The following is a 14,782-nucleotide window of genomic DNA, read 5'->3' as shown; positions in this document are numbered from 1 at the left end:
TAAAAAATAAAAAAGTTGACAGTCTGGTGAAGGCAAGAAAGGTCTGGAATTTTCATTACTTTTTGATTTTCAGAAGCGACGCCAGTCAAGTGACCACAAAAACCAGGCCTCCACCGAGATTCAGCAAGAGAAGGCAGAACTGGAAGCTCGAGTGAACAACCTTACCACTGAAATCACCAAACTTAAGGAGCAGAAAGCCAGCAGCCAAAAACTCCAGTCAGAAGCGCAGTCCAAGGCAGAATCTCTGGGACTGCAAGTCAAAGACCTGATGGCCGATTCTAGCAAGCTCCGCGAGGAGGTGGCCAGTCTGCAGGCTGCCGCCAGAAACCAGAAAGCGGCAGAGTCGCAGAAAGATCTGGCGGAAGACTGGACGGGGGTGGTAGAAGTGCGGAAGACCAACTCCTACCTGGAGACTAAGGTGGAAGAGCTGGAGAAATACCTGGAGAGAGCCAACAACCGCCCCAATGTTGGAGGTGGGGCTGCGGTAAGACGAAAGAAATAATTGTATTACCATGGCAGTGTTGGCAGCAAAATATACACAGCTTGAATAAATGAGTAAGAACCAAGTTTTTGCATGTAGTTTGTTCAAAGGTGCTTTTATTGTGCCCTGAGTTTGTCTCACCCAAGGTTACTCCCCCAGCAGCAAATTGACAGAAATTCGAGTTACCTACCTTGTTTACAGAGTAACAAGAAATGCTTCTCAGTTTAGGAACTTGCAAGTAAGATAGATTCTACATGGGTGCAACTCTGCCGGCTACACGCCGGCAGCCGGTTTTTGGTTTCATCGGCTGCCGATGTTTTTGTTCCAGGAGAGTTGTTTTTTTTGCATTTTAAATACTAAAAAAGCTGGACCCCAACTTTTGCCGGTTTTTGGAATTTTCCAGGTTGCACCCATGATTCTACAGTAATAGTTAACTTTATGGGATGTGTAGGAAAGAAACGGAATTGCACTGTTAGTATCGCATGCAAGATATTTCCCCCTCTTATTAACAGGCTGCTTTACTTAAGTCTGAAAATGTTCAATCTTATATCTCAATGATTTGAACAGATCTCACGAGACGCCCTCATCATAGAACTGCGCAAGGAGCTCCACGAGTCTAACCTCGCAGTCAGTGAAGCGCGCTCACTCCTGGCAGCCAACCAGCGCCAGGAAAAAGAGCTGCGAGACCGTGTGGAAAAGCTTCAGCGAGCGCTAGACAATGGCGCCGTCTCCAGGGCGACCAACATTCAGATGGCAGCAGGGGCGGAACAGGAGCTACGAGTGCTCAGGTCGCAGTACGAGACGCTTCAGCGACAGTACAAGGTGAATTATGACTCCATGGCTGGTCCCTGAGTTTTGCTGAATTCTTTCATCGGGTGTTAATAGCTTTAGAAATATGGTGTCAAAAAAAGAAAATGAACAAGCATGATGAACCCACAGCATTTACATTACAGTGGAACATAAGTGCTCTGAGGACACAGTAGAGTTTTGTATTTTAAGCACTTGAATCCCTTTGTTAAGGTTTTCTTGAATATACATGTATTATTATATATTGTCCAATTCAGAACCAGCATCTGTCCAGAGTTCAGTGTTTACCAAGCTCTTACCCATTTGATTGTACATGTAATTGAAAGACATGTTTAAAATACAACTCTTTCAATTGTGACAATTCAGCATAAGTTGTTTCTACAGCGAATGTCTTGCAAGCAAGCAGATTGTTAAAATTGGACGAGTGCTCAAAACTTTTGAGATAAGAAAGGAGGTTTTCTTAGAGTGACTGAACTTCTATTTAGGCTTGGAGTTTATTCGGAGTGCTGTGTCATTTCATTCAAATGATTTTGCCTTTTACAGAATTTGGAAGATCGGCAGAACGGTTCCCACAGAGACAAGGCGGCCACAGTGATGGAAGTCACACTGCTCAAAGACCAGGTGCAGACCAAGCAACACCAACTGGACATGGAGATAAAGGTTGGCACACTCTTGGATTTCCTTGTGTTTGCCTGTGTGCCTTGGTAGCTTTACAATGCACTTAGCATTCGTTATTGAAAAAGTGAAGCATGGCTTAGAATCTTTTTAACATTTATGGTTTTGTAGACACAAGTGTTGCTGGGCAGTAGAAGACATTTGAGAACAGAGAACTAGGAAATAATTTCTTGATGATGCACTGGTGATAATAACTGACTCTCAAAATATTACATGTTACTGTAAGTTTCTAATTAAATAGTTTTGCTAAGCTAATACACTATCATCCGGAACAACGCTTTTTGACAGCTTGTTTGCTCAGTTCCCCTTCTAAACTTGGCTTCCCTGGAAACAAAAGTAAACATTTTACTGTAAGCGGCTATTTGCAAATGGCCCGCTTGTTTTTTCCGTGCTGGGTTTAGAACTGCAACCCATACTAAAATATTGATGGCTTTTTTCTTTCTGACAGAAAAGTCAGAAGCTGGCGGCGCTTTGCTTGGAGCTGGAGGACCAAGTGAAAGACATGGAGGCCCTAGTCGATGACTCAGAGAAACAGGAGGCTCAGTGGAATGACATCAGGTAAACAATACTGGCACTCAAGTGCTGCTTACATGGACCATTTTCATTGTAATTTCAACCAGTTTTTGTCAGCAGTGGTACCTAACCTGCGTTGTGAAGCCCCTCTGGTGACAGGCTACCTGCCAGTTATCGACTTATGGCACATGGCACTTTGTATTGTCTAATATCTATACCTAGATATACCTGACATGACAGGCCACCTTCCATGTAGGGGCACTGTTGGCGTGTGCCAAGGGTGTGCTTTCATCACGGGCGCCACTGGAGTCCATGTTGTTTGGAACTGGAACTCCCAAGTAATAAGTCTGTTCACATGTCAACATCTTTTCAGCAATTCTGTGAGAATGAAAACCATTCAGAAGCTGGCTCAGAGTTGATGGTAGATGGTCCATGTGAACATTAAGTTAATTTTGAACAATTGGCTCTTGAAAGAAAAAGGCTAATGTTCTGCTAATGTATTATTTTTAGGTTAGAGTTTTGCAGATGGTGAGACAGTCTCTACAAGTGTAACTGTTTGAAAATCTTTGTAACTGATTGTGCTGTGTTATAGAGCTGCCTTTTATGTGAACGCAAGACTTACTTGCCAGTGTGTGCATTCTGTAAATGATTCCTTCTGGTTCACTGCTGGTTGACTGAAAGGAGCGTTACTTCTGAGACCATTCCTGTTGCAATCAGTCAAAGCCTCGCCTGTTTCATGCCGACACCTTGTTGGGATTTTCAGACAGACTTACGAGAAAGCCGTTGCTGAACGAGAAGAGGAACTCGAAGGCGCCACTCAGAAACTTCATGCTGTGTCCTCCACCAGGTTGGTCACTTGATCCTTGCTTCCTTGCTCTGCACAGCTCACCTGCCTGCTGGACAGACAGCCAAGACAGGGCAGGGTGTCCGTCTGGATGGCATACAGAATGCAGCAAATTTGCCCTATTGTTATGGTGAAAAACGTACATTGCAGCATTGTGTTGCCATATGCCAGTGCCTTCTTGTATGCAGAATACTTAATTACTCAGTGTTCTATTGTTTTTCGTTTATGTTTCTGTGAAAAACATGCATTGCAGCGTTGTGTGGTCATACGCTGGTGCCGTCTTGAATGACAAAGTGTGTCAATTGAATTTAGTATTCTCTGAGAGCTTTTCACGCTTATGATCTGTCAAAGAGAGTGTTGGAACTTTGAATAGAAAAAAAGATGGGGGAAATAAGTTTGTAGCATTCAGCAAGGATGATCTTATCATATATTTTTTTATTCTGACTAAAAATGTGTGTGTATTTGTGTGCACTTCAGGACAGCAGTTGATAGTCGAGTGACTGAACTGAGCCAAGAGTTGGAGAAAGTCAAGTCTCACTACAAGGCAGAGGTCGCCACACTGAAGAAACAGGTGGAAGATGAGAGGAACCGAGCACACAAAGTAACTGCTAAGGTAGGAACTGCTTTTCCATTTTCTTCTTCTCTTTTGAAATTATTCGTTCTAATTCATCTTTTTATTGTTTTTATAGTTTTACATCATTTACTGAGTAGTTTACTCATGACCCACTTTCTCCTTCAATCTATCAATGAATCTGATATTTCCAGGGTCTTGTGGTTAGCCTTTGTTCATTGTCATCTTGTTCTTTTTTCATGCTTTCATGTCTGGTATTTTTCTGCAAATCTGAGTGTGAAAACCATGTACAGTAGTACCTGCCATATCCGGTCACCCATTAGTCATTGCAAAGGTGACCGCAAATATCAGGTGGCCGTTCATTACAGGCCCCCTCCTCCTCCAAAAAAACACGATCAAGTTTTCATGAAGAAAAGAAAGCGATCATCCACGAGCCGCCGATTCATTGTCTCTGTTAGTTTTGCTTTCGTTTATACATCTTAATTATTTGCGTGTTTAACTCGATCGTCCTGGCTAAGCTATTGTTTCGTATGTTTCTATGTGTGTTGTTTGGATTATTATATATGTATTTGAGTGTCAGATAAACAAGTGTTTCAAACTCACATCAGCTGTGATCGATCCGGAAGTGACTGCCGTAAATGTACATGTATGCGCATGTCTGTATTTACAGTTTGCGCATGCGTAAGTATTCATGTCGTCTGCTCGTGCTGTGCCGTCTGTGCACACAACACACACACACACACACACACACACACACACACACACACACACACACACACACACACACACACACACACACACACACACACACCGTGCCGCTCCTGTCGAGTAAGAGGGGCACCTTAGGGCAAAAATCAGTGACCGTTGACCGCGTCAGACAGGTTAACGGCCATTAAGAGTCAATTATAGAAGGAAAACTCATTAGTCATGGGAAAGCTGGCCGCTCCGGGCAGGTTCACGCCCACGAAAGGGCCGGAAATGGAAGGGACTACTGTATTGTGTTACTGTTAACACATTCATCTAACTATTTTGCATACTTCCACAAAAGCCTGAGTCAGACGAAACATTTGGTGAATAATGACTTCTCTGTGAACTGTTGTGCACCTTTTTGACTGAGGTTGACATTATGATTATTTATTATAGTGGAACCTGTGATGAAAAGACACCCTTGGGACCACCCAAAACTGTCCCTATATTGCAGGTGTCCTTTCATGGCAGGTGTATTTTAGTAGCGATATTAGACGAAGGGACCACAGGTGTCCTTTCATGGGAGGTGTATTGAAGGGGCCTCACATCCCAGGTACCACTGTATTCAGCCTTAGTGAAAAAGAACATCAGAAATACCAGGAATGAATCAGAAGATGCTGTACTTTGATGCTTTTAGATGTCGACACTGGAGGAGAAAGAGCACAAGTATCGGCAGATGCTTGAAGTTCAAGGTCAGAGCAAGAAAGCGGAGAGTGGACTCATCAACGAACTGAAGGAGGAGGTAAGTGCCAGACCTGTGAATAATAATAATAATAATAATAATAAATTACTTTTCTATAGTTTAAGTCCCGATAACAGCTCCACGCGCTTTACAATTCCAATACAAGAAACATAGAAACCATACACAGAAATGCAACCTAAACTAACATAGCAACAAGACTGTATCGGTCAAAATGTCTTGGATGCAAAAAAAAAAAAGGTGTCAAAAGACATCTTGTGTGTTAACTCATTCGCTGCGTGTCGGAACTGGAATTCCGACACCTGTGTTTAGCGTTGGCTGCGTGCCGGTACTTGAGTTCCGACGGATATCACGAATTTTTAACGGTGTAAACGGTCCTGCTGACCAAGGGAAACAACCCCTGCAATGAACTTCTATCTGTCTACAGTGGTACCATTCACTGTAAACAGTTCCTTCCCTTAAATTGTTGGCATTAATAAAAATTTTGTTGACGGTGTGCGACCCACGTGTTTTGACTTTTCCAAGATGGCGGATCGTTCTGCTGAGACGTAGTAACTTGAAAAGAGTGCTAGAACGTGTTATTCAGTACGGTTCTGATCTTGACCTCAGTGATGATGATAGTGGAGATGATATTTTAGATTCTGGTGACGATTTTGTGCCAATGGACGATCATTTGGGTGATGATTCGGGCAATGCAAGTGTCGATCATGACATTGTGTATGATGAACCCATGACGTAGAAAGTTTTTTTGTTTTGCTTCAAATTGGATATTTTGCCTGGATATGAAGACAACAAAAGGTATGTACTTTCAAATGTTTCATATATTTTCTAAAAGAGTAAGTTCCAAACTTTGCAAAAACATAAGGTATGTAAGGTTATCTTGTGTTGTTGATTTTTAATAATTTTTTCAAAATGGCTCTAAATCGCGCGTTGGCAGGGAACACAGGGGAAATTTAGACGCGCAGCGAATGAGTTAAAAGTATCAGACATTCGACTGGCCTGGGGTCAGAGCAATGTGTCAGGTAAAAAGGAGTATGCGTAAATGACCGAAGACTGATGCGTGGGAACCTTGTGGAGGGATGGTCTTATCCCATGTAAAAGCCTGAAGACTGATGCGTGGGAACCTTGTGGAGGGATGGTCTTATCCCATGTAAAAGCCTGAAGACTGATGCGTGGGAACCTTGTGGAGGGATGGTCGTATCCCATGTAAAAGCCTGAAGACTGATGCGTGGGAACCTTGTGGAGGGATGGTCGTATCCCATGTAAAAGCCTGAAGACTGATGCGTGGGAACCTTGTGGAGGGATGGTCTTATCCCATGTAAAAGCCTGAAGACTGATGCGTGGGAACCTTGTGGAGGGATGGTCGTATCCCATGTAAAAGCCTGAAGACTGATGCGTGGGAACCTTGTGGAGGGATGGTCTTATCCCATGTCAAAACCTGAAGACTGATGCGTGGGAACCTTGTGGAGGGATGGTCGTATCCCATGTAAAAGCCTGAAGACTGATGCGTGGGAACCTTGTGGAGGGATGGTCTTATCCCATGTAAAAGCCTGAAGACTGATGCGTGGGAACCTTGTGGAGGGATGGTCTTATCCCATGTAAAAGCCTGAAGACTGATGCGTGGGAACCTTGTGGAGGGATGGTCTTATCCCATGTAAAAGCCTGAAGACTGATGCGTGGGAACCTTGTGGAGGGATGGTCTTATCCCATGTAAAAGCCTGAAGACTGATGCGTGGGAACCTTGTGGAGGGATGGTCTTATCCCATGTAAAAGCCTGAAGACTGATGCGTGGGAACCTTGTGGAGGGATGGTCGTATCCCATGTAAAAGCCTGAAGACTGATGCGTGGGAACCTTGTGGAGGGATGGTCGTATCCCATGTAAAAGCCTGAAGACTGATGCGTGGGAACCTTGTGGAGGGATGGTCTTATCCCATGTAAAAGCCTGAAGACTGATGCGTGGGAACCTTGTGGAGGGATGGTCGTATCCCATGTAAAAGCCTGAAGACTGATGCGTGGGAACCTTGTGGAGGGATGGTCGTATCCCATGTCAAAGCCTGAAGACTGATGCGTGGGAACCTTGTGGAGGGATGGTCGTATCCCATGTCAAAGCCTGAAGACTGATGCGTGGGAACCTTGTGGAGGGATGGTCTTATCCCATGTAAAAGCCTGAAGACTGATGCGTGGGAACCTTGTGGAGGGATGGTCTTATCCCATGTAAAAGCCTGAAGACTGATGCGTGGGAACCTTGTGGAGGGATGGTCTTATCCCATGTCAAAGCCTGAAGACTGATGCGTGGGAACCTTGTGGAGGGATGGTCTTATCCCATGTCAAAGCCTGAAGACTGATGCGTGGGAACCTTGTGGAGGGATGGTCTTATCCCATGTCAAAGCCTGAAGACTGATGCGTGGGAACCTTGTGGAGGGATGGTCTTATCCCATGTCAAAACCTGAAGACTGATGCGTGGGAACCTTGTGGAGGGATGGTCGTATCCCATGTAAAAGCCTGAAGACTGATGCGTGGGAACCTTGTGGAGGGATGGTCTTATCCCATGTAAAAGCCTGAAGACTGATGCGTGGGAACCTTGTGGAGGGATGGTCTTATCCCATGTAAAAGCCTGAAGACTGATGCGTGGGAACCTTGTGGAGGGATGGTCTTATCCCATGTAAAAGCCTGAAGACTGATGCGTGGGAACCTTGTGGAGGGATGGTCTTATCCCATGTAAAAGCCTGAAGACTGATGCGTGGGAACCTTGTGGAGGGATGGTCTTATCCCATGTAAAAGCCTGAAGACTGATGCGTGGGAACCTTGTGGAGGGATGGTCGTATCCCATGTAAAAGCCTGAAGACTGATGCGTGGGAACCTTGTGGAGGGATGGTCGTATCCCATGTAAAAGCCTGAAGACTGATGCGTGGGAACCTTGTGGAGGGATGGTCTTATCCCATGTAAAAGCCTGAAGACTGATGCGTGGGAACCTTGTGGAGGGATGGTCGTATCCCATGTAAAAGCCTGAAGACTGATGCGTGGGAACCTTGTGGAGGGATGGTCGTATCCCATGTCAAAGCCTGAAGACTGATGCGTGGGAACCTTGTGGAGGGATGGTCGTATCCCATGTCAAAGCCTGAAGACTGATGCGTGGGAACCTTGTGGAGGGATGGTCTTATCCCATGTAAAAGCCTGAAGACTGATGCGTGGGAACCTTGTGGAGGGATGGTCTTATCCCATGTAAAAGCCTGAAGACTGATGCGTGGGAACCTTGTGGAGGGATGGTCTTATCCCATGTCAAAGCCTGAAGACTGATGCGTGGGAACCTTGTGGAGGGATGGTCTTATCCCATGTCAAAGCCTGAAGACTGATGCGTGGGAACCTTGTGGAGGGATGGTCTTATCCCATGTCAAAGCCTGAAGACTGATGCGTGGGAACCTTGTGGAGGGATGGTCTTATCCCATGTCAAAACCTGAAGACTGATGCGTGGGAACCTTGTGGAGGGATGGTCTTATCCCATGTAAAAGCCTGAAGACTGATGCGTGGGAACCTTGTGGAGGGATGGTCTTATCCCATGTAAAAGCCTGAAGACTGATGCGTGGGAACCTTGTGGAGGGATGGTCTTATCCCATGTAAAAGCCTGAAGACTGATGCGTGGGAACCTTGTGGAGGGATGGTCTTATCCCATGTAAAAGCCTGAAGACTGATGCGTGGGAACCTTGTGGAGGGATGGTCTTATCCCATGTCAAAGCCTGAAGACTGATGCGTGGGAACCTTGTGGAGGGATGGTCTTATCCCATGTCAAAACCTGAAGACTGATGCGTGGGAACCTTGTGGAGGGATGGTCTTATCCCATGTAAAAGCCTGAAGACTGATGCGTGGGAACCTTGTGGAGGGATGGTCTTATCCCATGTAAAAGCCTGAAGACTGATGCGTGGGAACCTTGTGGAGGGATGGTCTTATCCCATGTAAAAGCCTGAAGACTGATGCGTGGGAACCTTGTGGAGGGATGGTCTTATCCCATGTCAAAGCCTGGCCAGATGGGAGATACATGGGTGTTACTCATCCGGCTTTTGCCTGATTTCCGGTTTTTGAAAAAATCTGAAGCCGGAAATTCTGGTTTTCCGGGTTTAAAAAATAAAAAAAAATAAAAAAAAAATAAAAAAAACTTCGTTTCGCTAAGTTAAAATAACGAGCAGCGGTTCCGATCCGACTTTTGACACCGGTTCGCGTGTTTTCGGTTTGCTCCCTTGGATTTGCCGCTTATTATGATTTGGTTTCGTCGGTGTCCAGAAACTTTCTTTCAAACTTGAGCATTTTGCTCGATCAAAATGCCTTACATCAGTGATGATGTCGATCCTTCTAAACTTGAAAAACTAGAGGAAGGTGTTACAAACAAGTGGAGGTGGGAATGGTTGGGAAAGGGGGGAAACGTGCTGCTTTACAGAGTGCAGGAGACATTCGTTCCTTCTTCAAAAAGCCTCGCATGGATACATTATAGGACTCAGATCAGAAGCAGTGTTTGTGTGTGGCTTTGATAATGCCACTGAACTCAAGAAAACGCGGGATGCCTTGTTTCTTGTCAGACATTTTTCGAATGCTCTAGAATTTTTTTTGAATTATTGACGGTGATTTTGCTTGGTTGATTGGGACAGTAAAGTATCCCATTTGTATTATTTTTGTGGACTTTTTTTGTTTCTGCTTCTTTTCTTCTTGTATGGTTTCTGACTGTGAGAATGCTGGAAATGGCCACTATATGCTTTCATTTTGGCAAATTTGCTTCAGCTTCAGGGGGGCGTTGCCCCCCTGAACCCCCCAACGGGGCGCTGCCCCTGTGCCCCGCCGGGGCCTCGGCGGCCCCTGGACCCCTGCCTTTCAGGTTTTTTGATTTTTCCCAGTAACACCCATGGAGATAGTCAGGCATGGGAATTGTCCGCCGAAAGGCAAATTTCCGCCGAAATATTTTTTTGTTCCGCCGAAAAAGCAAAAGTGTCCGCCGAAAAAATAAATGGTGGAGGCAAAAGTGGTTCTAAAAACTGAAGTTAATGGCAAACTTGGGAGCTCAGATGACACCAAATTGCACCATTTGGGTTCTTTGAAGAAACAAAAATTTCGGCAGAACCCCCTTGTAAGGCTAGGCGTTTCGCGCCGTCGACTTTGCTATTACTTACAGATTTTCAGCCTTTTTTTACTTTTTTCAATTCCCATGCCTGATAGTAAGCAGAATTATTTTCATATGAAGGAGTGTGCCACTGCCAGTTTAAGTTTCACTCCTGGTTACATATATGTGTGGCCAGATCTGAGATTGCAAGCAAAAATTTTCATATGAAGAAATGTGCCTTTATGTTTGATTCCTGGATAACTGTGTTATATCGTCCAAGTTTGAATGGCTGGCATAGTGTGTGTGTCCAGATATCGTCCAAGTTTCACGCCTGGCTAATTGTGTGTGTCCAGATATCGTCCAAGATCACGGAGATGCAGGACCTGAAGGCCACCAACCTGAAGCTGAAGAAACACCTGGACCAGGCCATGGACAAGTTTGAGCTCATCTTTGGCGAGAAGGTCAGCCTGGAGAACTTCACAGAGGCACTGCAGGTCAGTTCTTACATATATATATATCTTTTGATCAACTCCTGTTAGGCCTGATATTAATTGAGCGAAGTTGACTTTGCAAAGTCTACTTGACGAAGCTCGCTGCACGGTGCTTTGGCACTGAATTTTCTGTTTAAAATACTTTGTGAAGTCTACTTGACGAAGCTCGCTGCACGGTGCTTTGGCACTGAATTTTCTGTTTAAAATACTTTGTGAAGTCTACTTGACGAAGCTCGCTGCACGGTGCTTTGGCACTGAATTTTCTGTTTAAAATACTTTGTGAAGTCTACTTGACGAAGCTCGCTGCACGGTGCTTTGGCACTGAATTTTCTGTTTAAAATACTTTGTGAAGTCTACTTGACGAAGCTCGCTGCACGGTGCTTTGGCCCTGAATTTTCTGTTTAAAATACTTTGTGAAGTCTACTTGACGAAGCTCGCTGCACGGTGCTTTGGCACTGAATTTTCTGTTTAAAATACTTTGTGAAGTCTACTTGACGAAGCTCGCTGCACGGTGCTTTGGCTCTGAATTTTCTGTTTAAAATACTTTGTGAAGTCTACTTGACGAAGCTCGCTGCACGGTGCTTTTGCACTGAATTTTCTGTTTAAAATACTTTGTGAAGTCTACTTGACGAAGCTCGCTGCACGGTGCTTTGGCACTGAATTTTCTGTTTAAAATACTTTGAGAAGTCTACTTGACGAAGCTCGCTGCACGGTGCTTTGGCCCTGAATTTTCTGTTTAAAATACTTTGTGAAGTCTACTTGACGAAGCTTGCTGCACGGTGCTTTGGCCCTGAATTTTCTGTTTAAAATACTTTGTGAAGTCTACTTGACGAAGCTCGCTGCACGGTGCTTTGGCACTGAATTTTCTGTTTAAAATACTTTGTGAAGTCTACTTGACGAAGCTCGCTGCACGGTGCTTTTGCACTGAATTTTCTGTTTAAAATACTTTGTGAAGTCTACTTGACGAAGCTCGCTGCACGGTGCTTTTGCACTGAATTTTCTGTTTAAAATACTTTGTGAAGTCTACTTGACGAAGCTCGCTGCACGGTGCTTTGGCATTGAATTTTCTGTTTAAAATACTTTGTGAAGTCTACTTGACGAAGCTCGCTGCACGGTGCTTTGGCACTGAATTTTTTGTTTAAAATACTTTGTGAAGTCTACTTGACGAAGCTCGCTGCACGGTGCTTTTGCACTGAATTTTCTGTTTAAAATACTTTGTGAAGTCTACTTGACGAAGCTCGCTGCACGGTGCTTTGGCATTGAATTTTCTGTTTAAAATACTTTGTGAAGTCTTCACGAAGTCAACTTCGGCCTGTTTAGGTCTAGCCCAGGCAACAGTCTTCAGTCACTGTTTAGTAACATTTGAACTGGCCAAGTGTGCAAGTTTTGATGTCCTTATCAGGTCATGTGTAGATATTGGTGAAAACGTGTGGTTGTTTTATGATGCGTTGGTTGAATGACCTAATTGTTATGATTTTTGCCTAATTTATTTACGTATAATGGTATTGCGCGCTCCATCCCTGTGCTTTAATGTATGGAGGAGGGTGAGAGGAGGAACATCATGGAAGGGCTCCCAAACCTTGAGGAGACACAGCTGACAGCTGCTGCTTTTGTATCATGCATCTCACAACTCATCTCAATGGTTCTGTTCTGTCAGGGTCTTCATTTTCTGGAGAAGTACAAGTTTGAGAGCACCATCGGCCAGCAGATGAAGCTGATAGATTATCTGCAGGAGCTGTACATGGAAAATTCTGGAACAAAGAAAAAAGTATTATTTTCCTCTGTGCACCTTGTTGTTTGTAGCCTGGAACTCATGCCTTGGTTTCATTTTGTTTTCTCGCATGCAGGTGTTGAGAGCCGAATGCTTTTGCTCACTCACTTGTTTCCTTTGTTTGAATTCCTGAACATCTTTTTCGTTTGTTTGCCTGAATTCACCCTGGAAACTGTATCCTGCTGCATAGTTTTTCCTGGTTTAGTACCAATATCAGCGCGCACATTTTCATAGAGTAGATCTCCCTTGTAGCTAGTCTGCTGCAGTTTCTGCCAAACTTGCAGGTAAAATATGCACGTAGACATCTGTTTCTTTGAATGATCAAAAGTCAGAAGTAACACCCAAAAAGCAGCCGGGTGTTTTACAATTATACTAGTTTTCTTGAGTATCAGTACATGTACCTTATCACCACCGTAGCACAGTTGGAAAGGTCTGTTCCATTATGCAAGAAAGGAGTTTTCGGATGGAGTAGCTGCTTTTGGAGCCGGGGTTCTAACCAGCTTTGAAACAAAAAGAAAGGGAGCTTTGATATGATTGCTTCTGTATTCTGCTTTCAGTGGGCTGATGTTTACATAATTAAACAGTGCTGCCTGTGTAATGCCATGGTTTGAGTGATATGCATCTTCACAAAGACATACAATTGAACAACCAAATAGAATGTTTGAGCATGCCTGCATCATAGTTGATACCTGAAAGGAGATAACTTTCATTCCCTTTTCCAGTCTCACTGCTTGCATGTATTTTGTAGTGTTCTTGTGAAGATGTGGACAGTGAACTTCTGCAGATAACCAGTCTGTGCTGTTAGTTTTTAACAAATTTATGAAAGATTGAAAAGAACCGGGATGCAAATGTGTTCAAGTCAAATTTTTTTAATTTTTGAGTCACTTGAGAAAATGTGACTCTATGTAATCGGTCAGTGTTAGTCTGTCCGGCCGGCCAGCCGGCCGTCCGTAGACACCACCTTAACATTGGACTTTTCTCGGAAACTATCAAAGCGATCGGGCTCATATTTTGTTTAGTCGTGACCTCCAATGACCTCTACACTTTAACGATGGTTTCGTTGACCTTTGACCTTTTTCAAGGTCACAGGTCAGCGTCAAAGGAAAAATTAGACATTTTATATCTTTGACAAAGTTCATCGGATGTGATTGAAACTTTGTAGGATTATTCTTTACATCAAAGTATTTACATCTGTAGCCTTTTACGAACGTTATCAGAAAAACAAGGGAGATAACTAGCCTTTTCTGTTCGGCAACACACAACTTAACGTTGGGCTTTTCTCGGAAACTATAAAAGTGACCGGGCTCAAATTTTATGTGAACGTGACTCCCAGTGACCTCTACACTTTGACGTCTGCTTTGGTGACCTTTGACCTTTTTCAAGGTCACAGGTATGCTTCAGGTATGCATTGTGTTGTGAATAGCAATTAATTTCTTCCTGTCCATCTGATGCCTCATATAATATTCAGAACTGCGAAAGTGACTCGATCGAGCGTTTGCTCTTCTTGTTTTAAATGCTTTTAATTTTAGTTGTTAATTTACTCACTTGAGTTGAATGAGATTGTTGTCTTGATGTCCAGTAACCAGTGATACCCAGTTAGACACACCTGTTGGATTATAGAATGAGCGCTGTAGAGAGTCTCCTTACCTTTTCTATCACGGTTTGGTACAGCAGCTCCTGCCAGTTTGAGAAAGAAAAACTGGAGAAGGTCGTTAGGGCTGCCAGCAGGATCATTGGCAGAGATCTCCCCTCTATAGACTCCCTTCACATCCTGCGCATGATGAGGAAATGTAGGTCCATCATGCAGGATCCCACACACCCGGCTGGTCATCTCTTCCAGCCTCTGCTCTCGGGGCGCAGGCTCAGAACCCTCAGATGCCGTACGGCAAGACTCAGAAACAGTTTCTACCCCCAGGCTGTCCTGGCTTTTAATAACCGGTAAATGAACTCTACAGACTGTGACACGTTTTAGGATGCTCTAGGAGTATGATTTTAGTAGCTGACATGACATACTGTGATATATAGAGTGGGTTTTAGCATGGTGACACCACTGTGACGCGATGAAGCCAGACTATGTTTTAGCAGCTGGTTATATTACC

General features: G+C 44.1%; 1 protein-coding gene across 6 annotated transcripts in view; it reads left to right on the top strand.

The window, feature by feature from the left end:
* Positions 1–14,782, top strand: part of LOC138976478 (citron Rho-interacting kinase-like) — a 76,287-nt gene that overhangs the window by 31,241 nt on the left and 30,264 nt on the right. For 4 of the 6 annotated variants that reach the window (XM_070349328.1, XM_070349330.1, XM_070349329.1 and 1 more), the window contains exons 24-32: positions 74–484; positions 1,049–1,303; positions 1,832–1,948; positions 2,412–2,521; positions 3,240–3,323; positions 3,798–3,933; positions 5,276–5,380; positions 10,775–10,915; positions 12,570–12,680. In XM_070349328.1, the coding sequence (XP_070205429.1) occupies positions 74–484; positions 1,049–1,303; positions 1,832–1,948; positions 2,412–2,521; positions 3,240–3,323; positions 3,798–3,933; positions 5,276–5,380; positions 10,775–10,915; positions 12,570–12,680 (1,470 nt within the window). The remainder of the gene's footprint in view (positions 1–73; positions 485–1,048; positions 1,304–1,831; positions 1,949–2,411; positions 2,522–3,239; positions 3,324–3,797; positions 3,934–5,275; positions 5,381–10,774; positions 10,916–12,569; positions 12,681–14,782) is intronic. The other 2 variants (XM_070349332.1, XM_070349333.1) reach the window with 2 other exon arrangements.

This window comes from Littorina saxatilis, linkage group LG9 (assembly GCF_037325665.1).
Source record: "Littorina saxatilis isolate snail1 linkage group LG9, US_GU_Lsax_2.0, whole genome shotgun sequence".
NCBI classification, from domain to species: domain Eukaryota; kingdom Metazoa; phylum Mollusca; class Gastropoda; order Littorinimorpha; family Littorinidae; genus Littorina; species Littorina saxatilis.
This window is presented reverse-complemented; position numbering and strand designations above follow the sequence as displayed.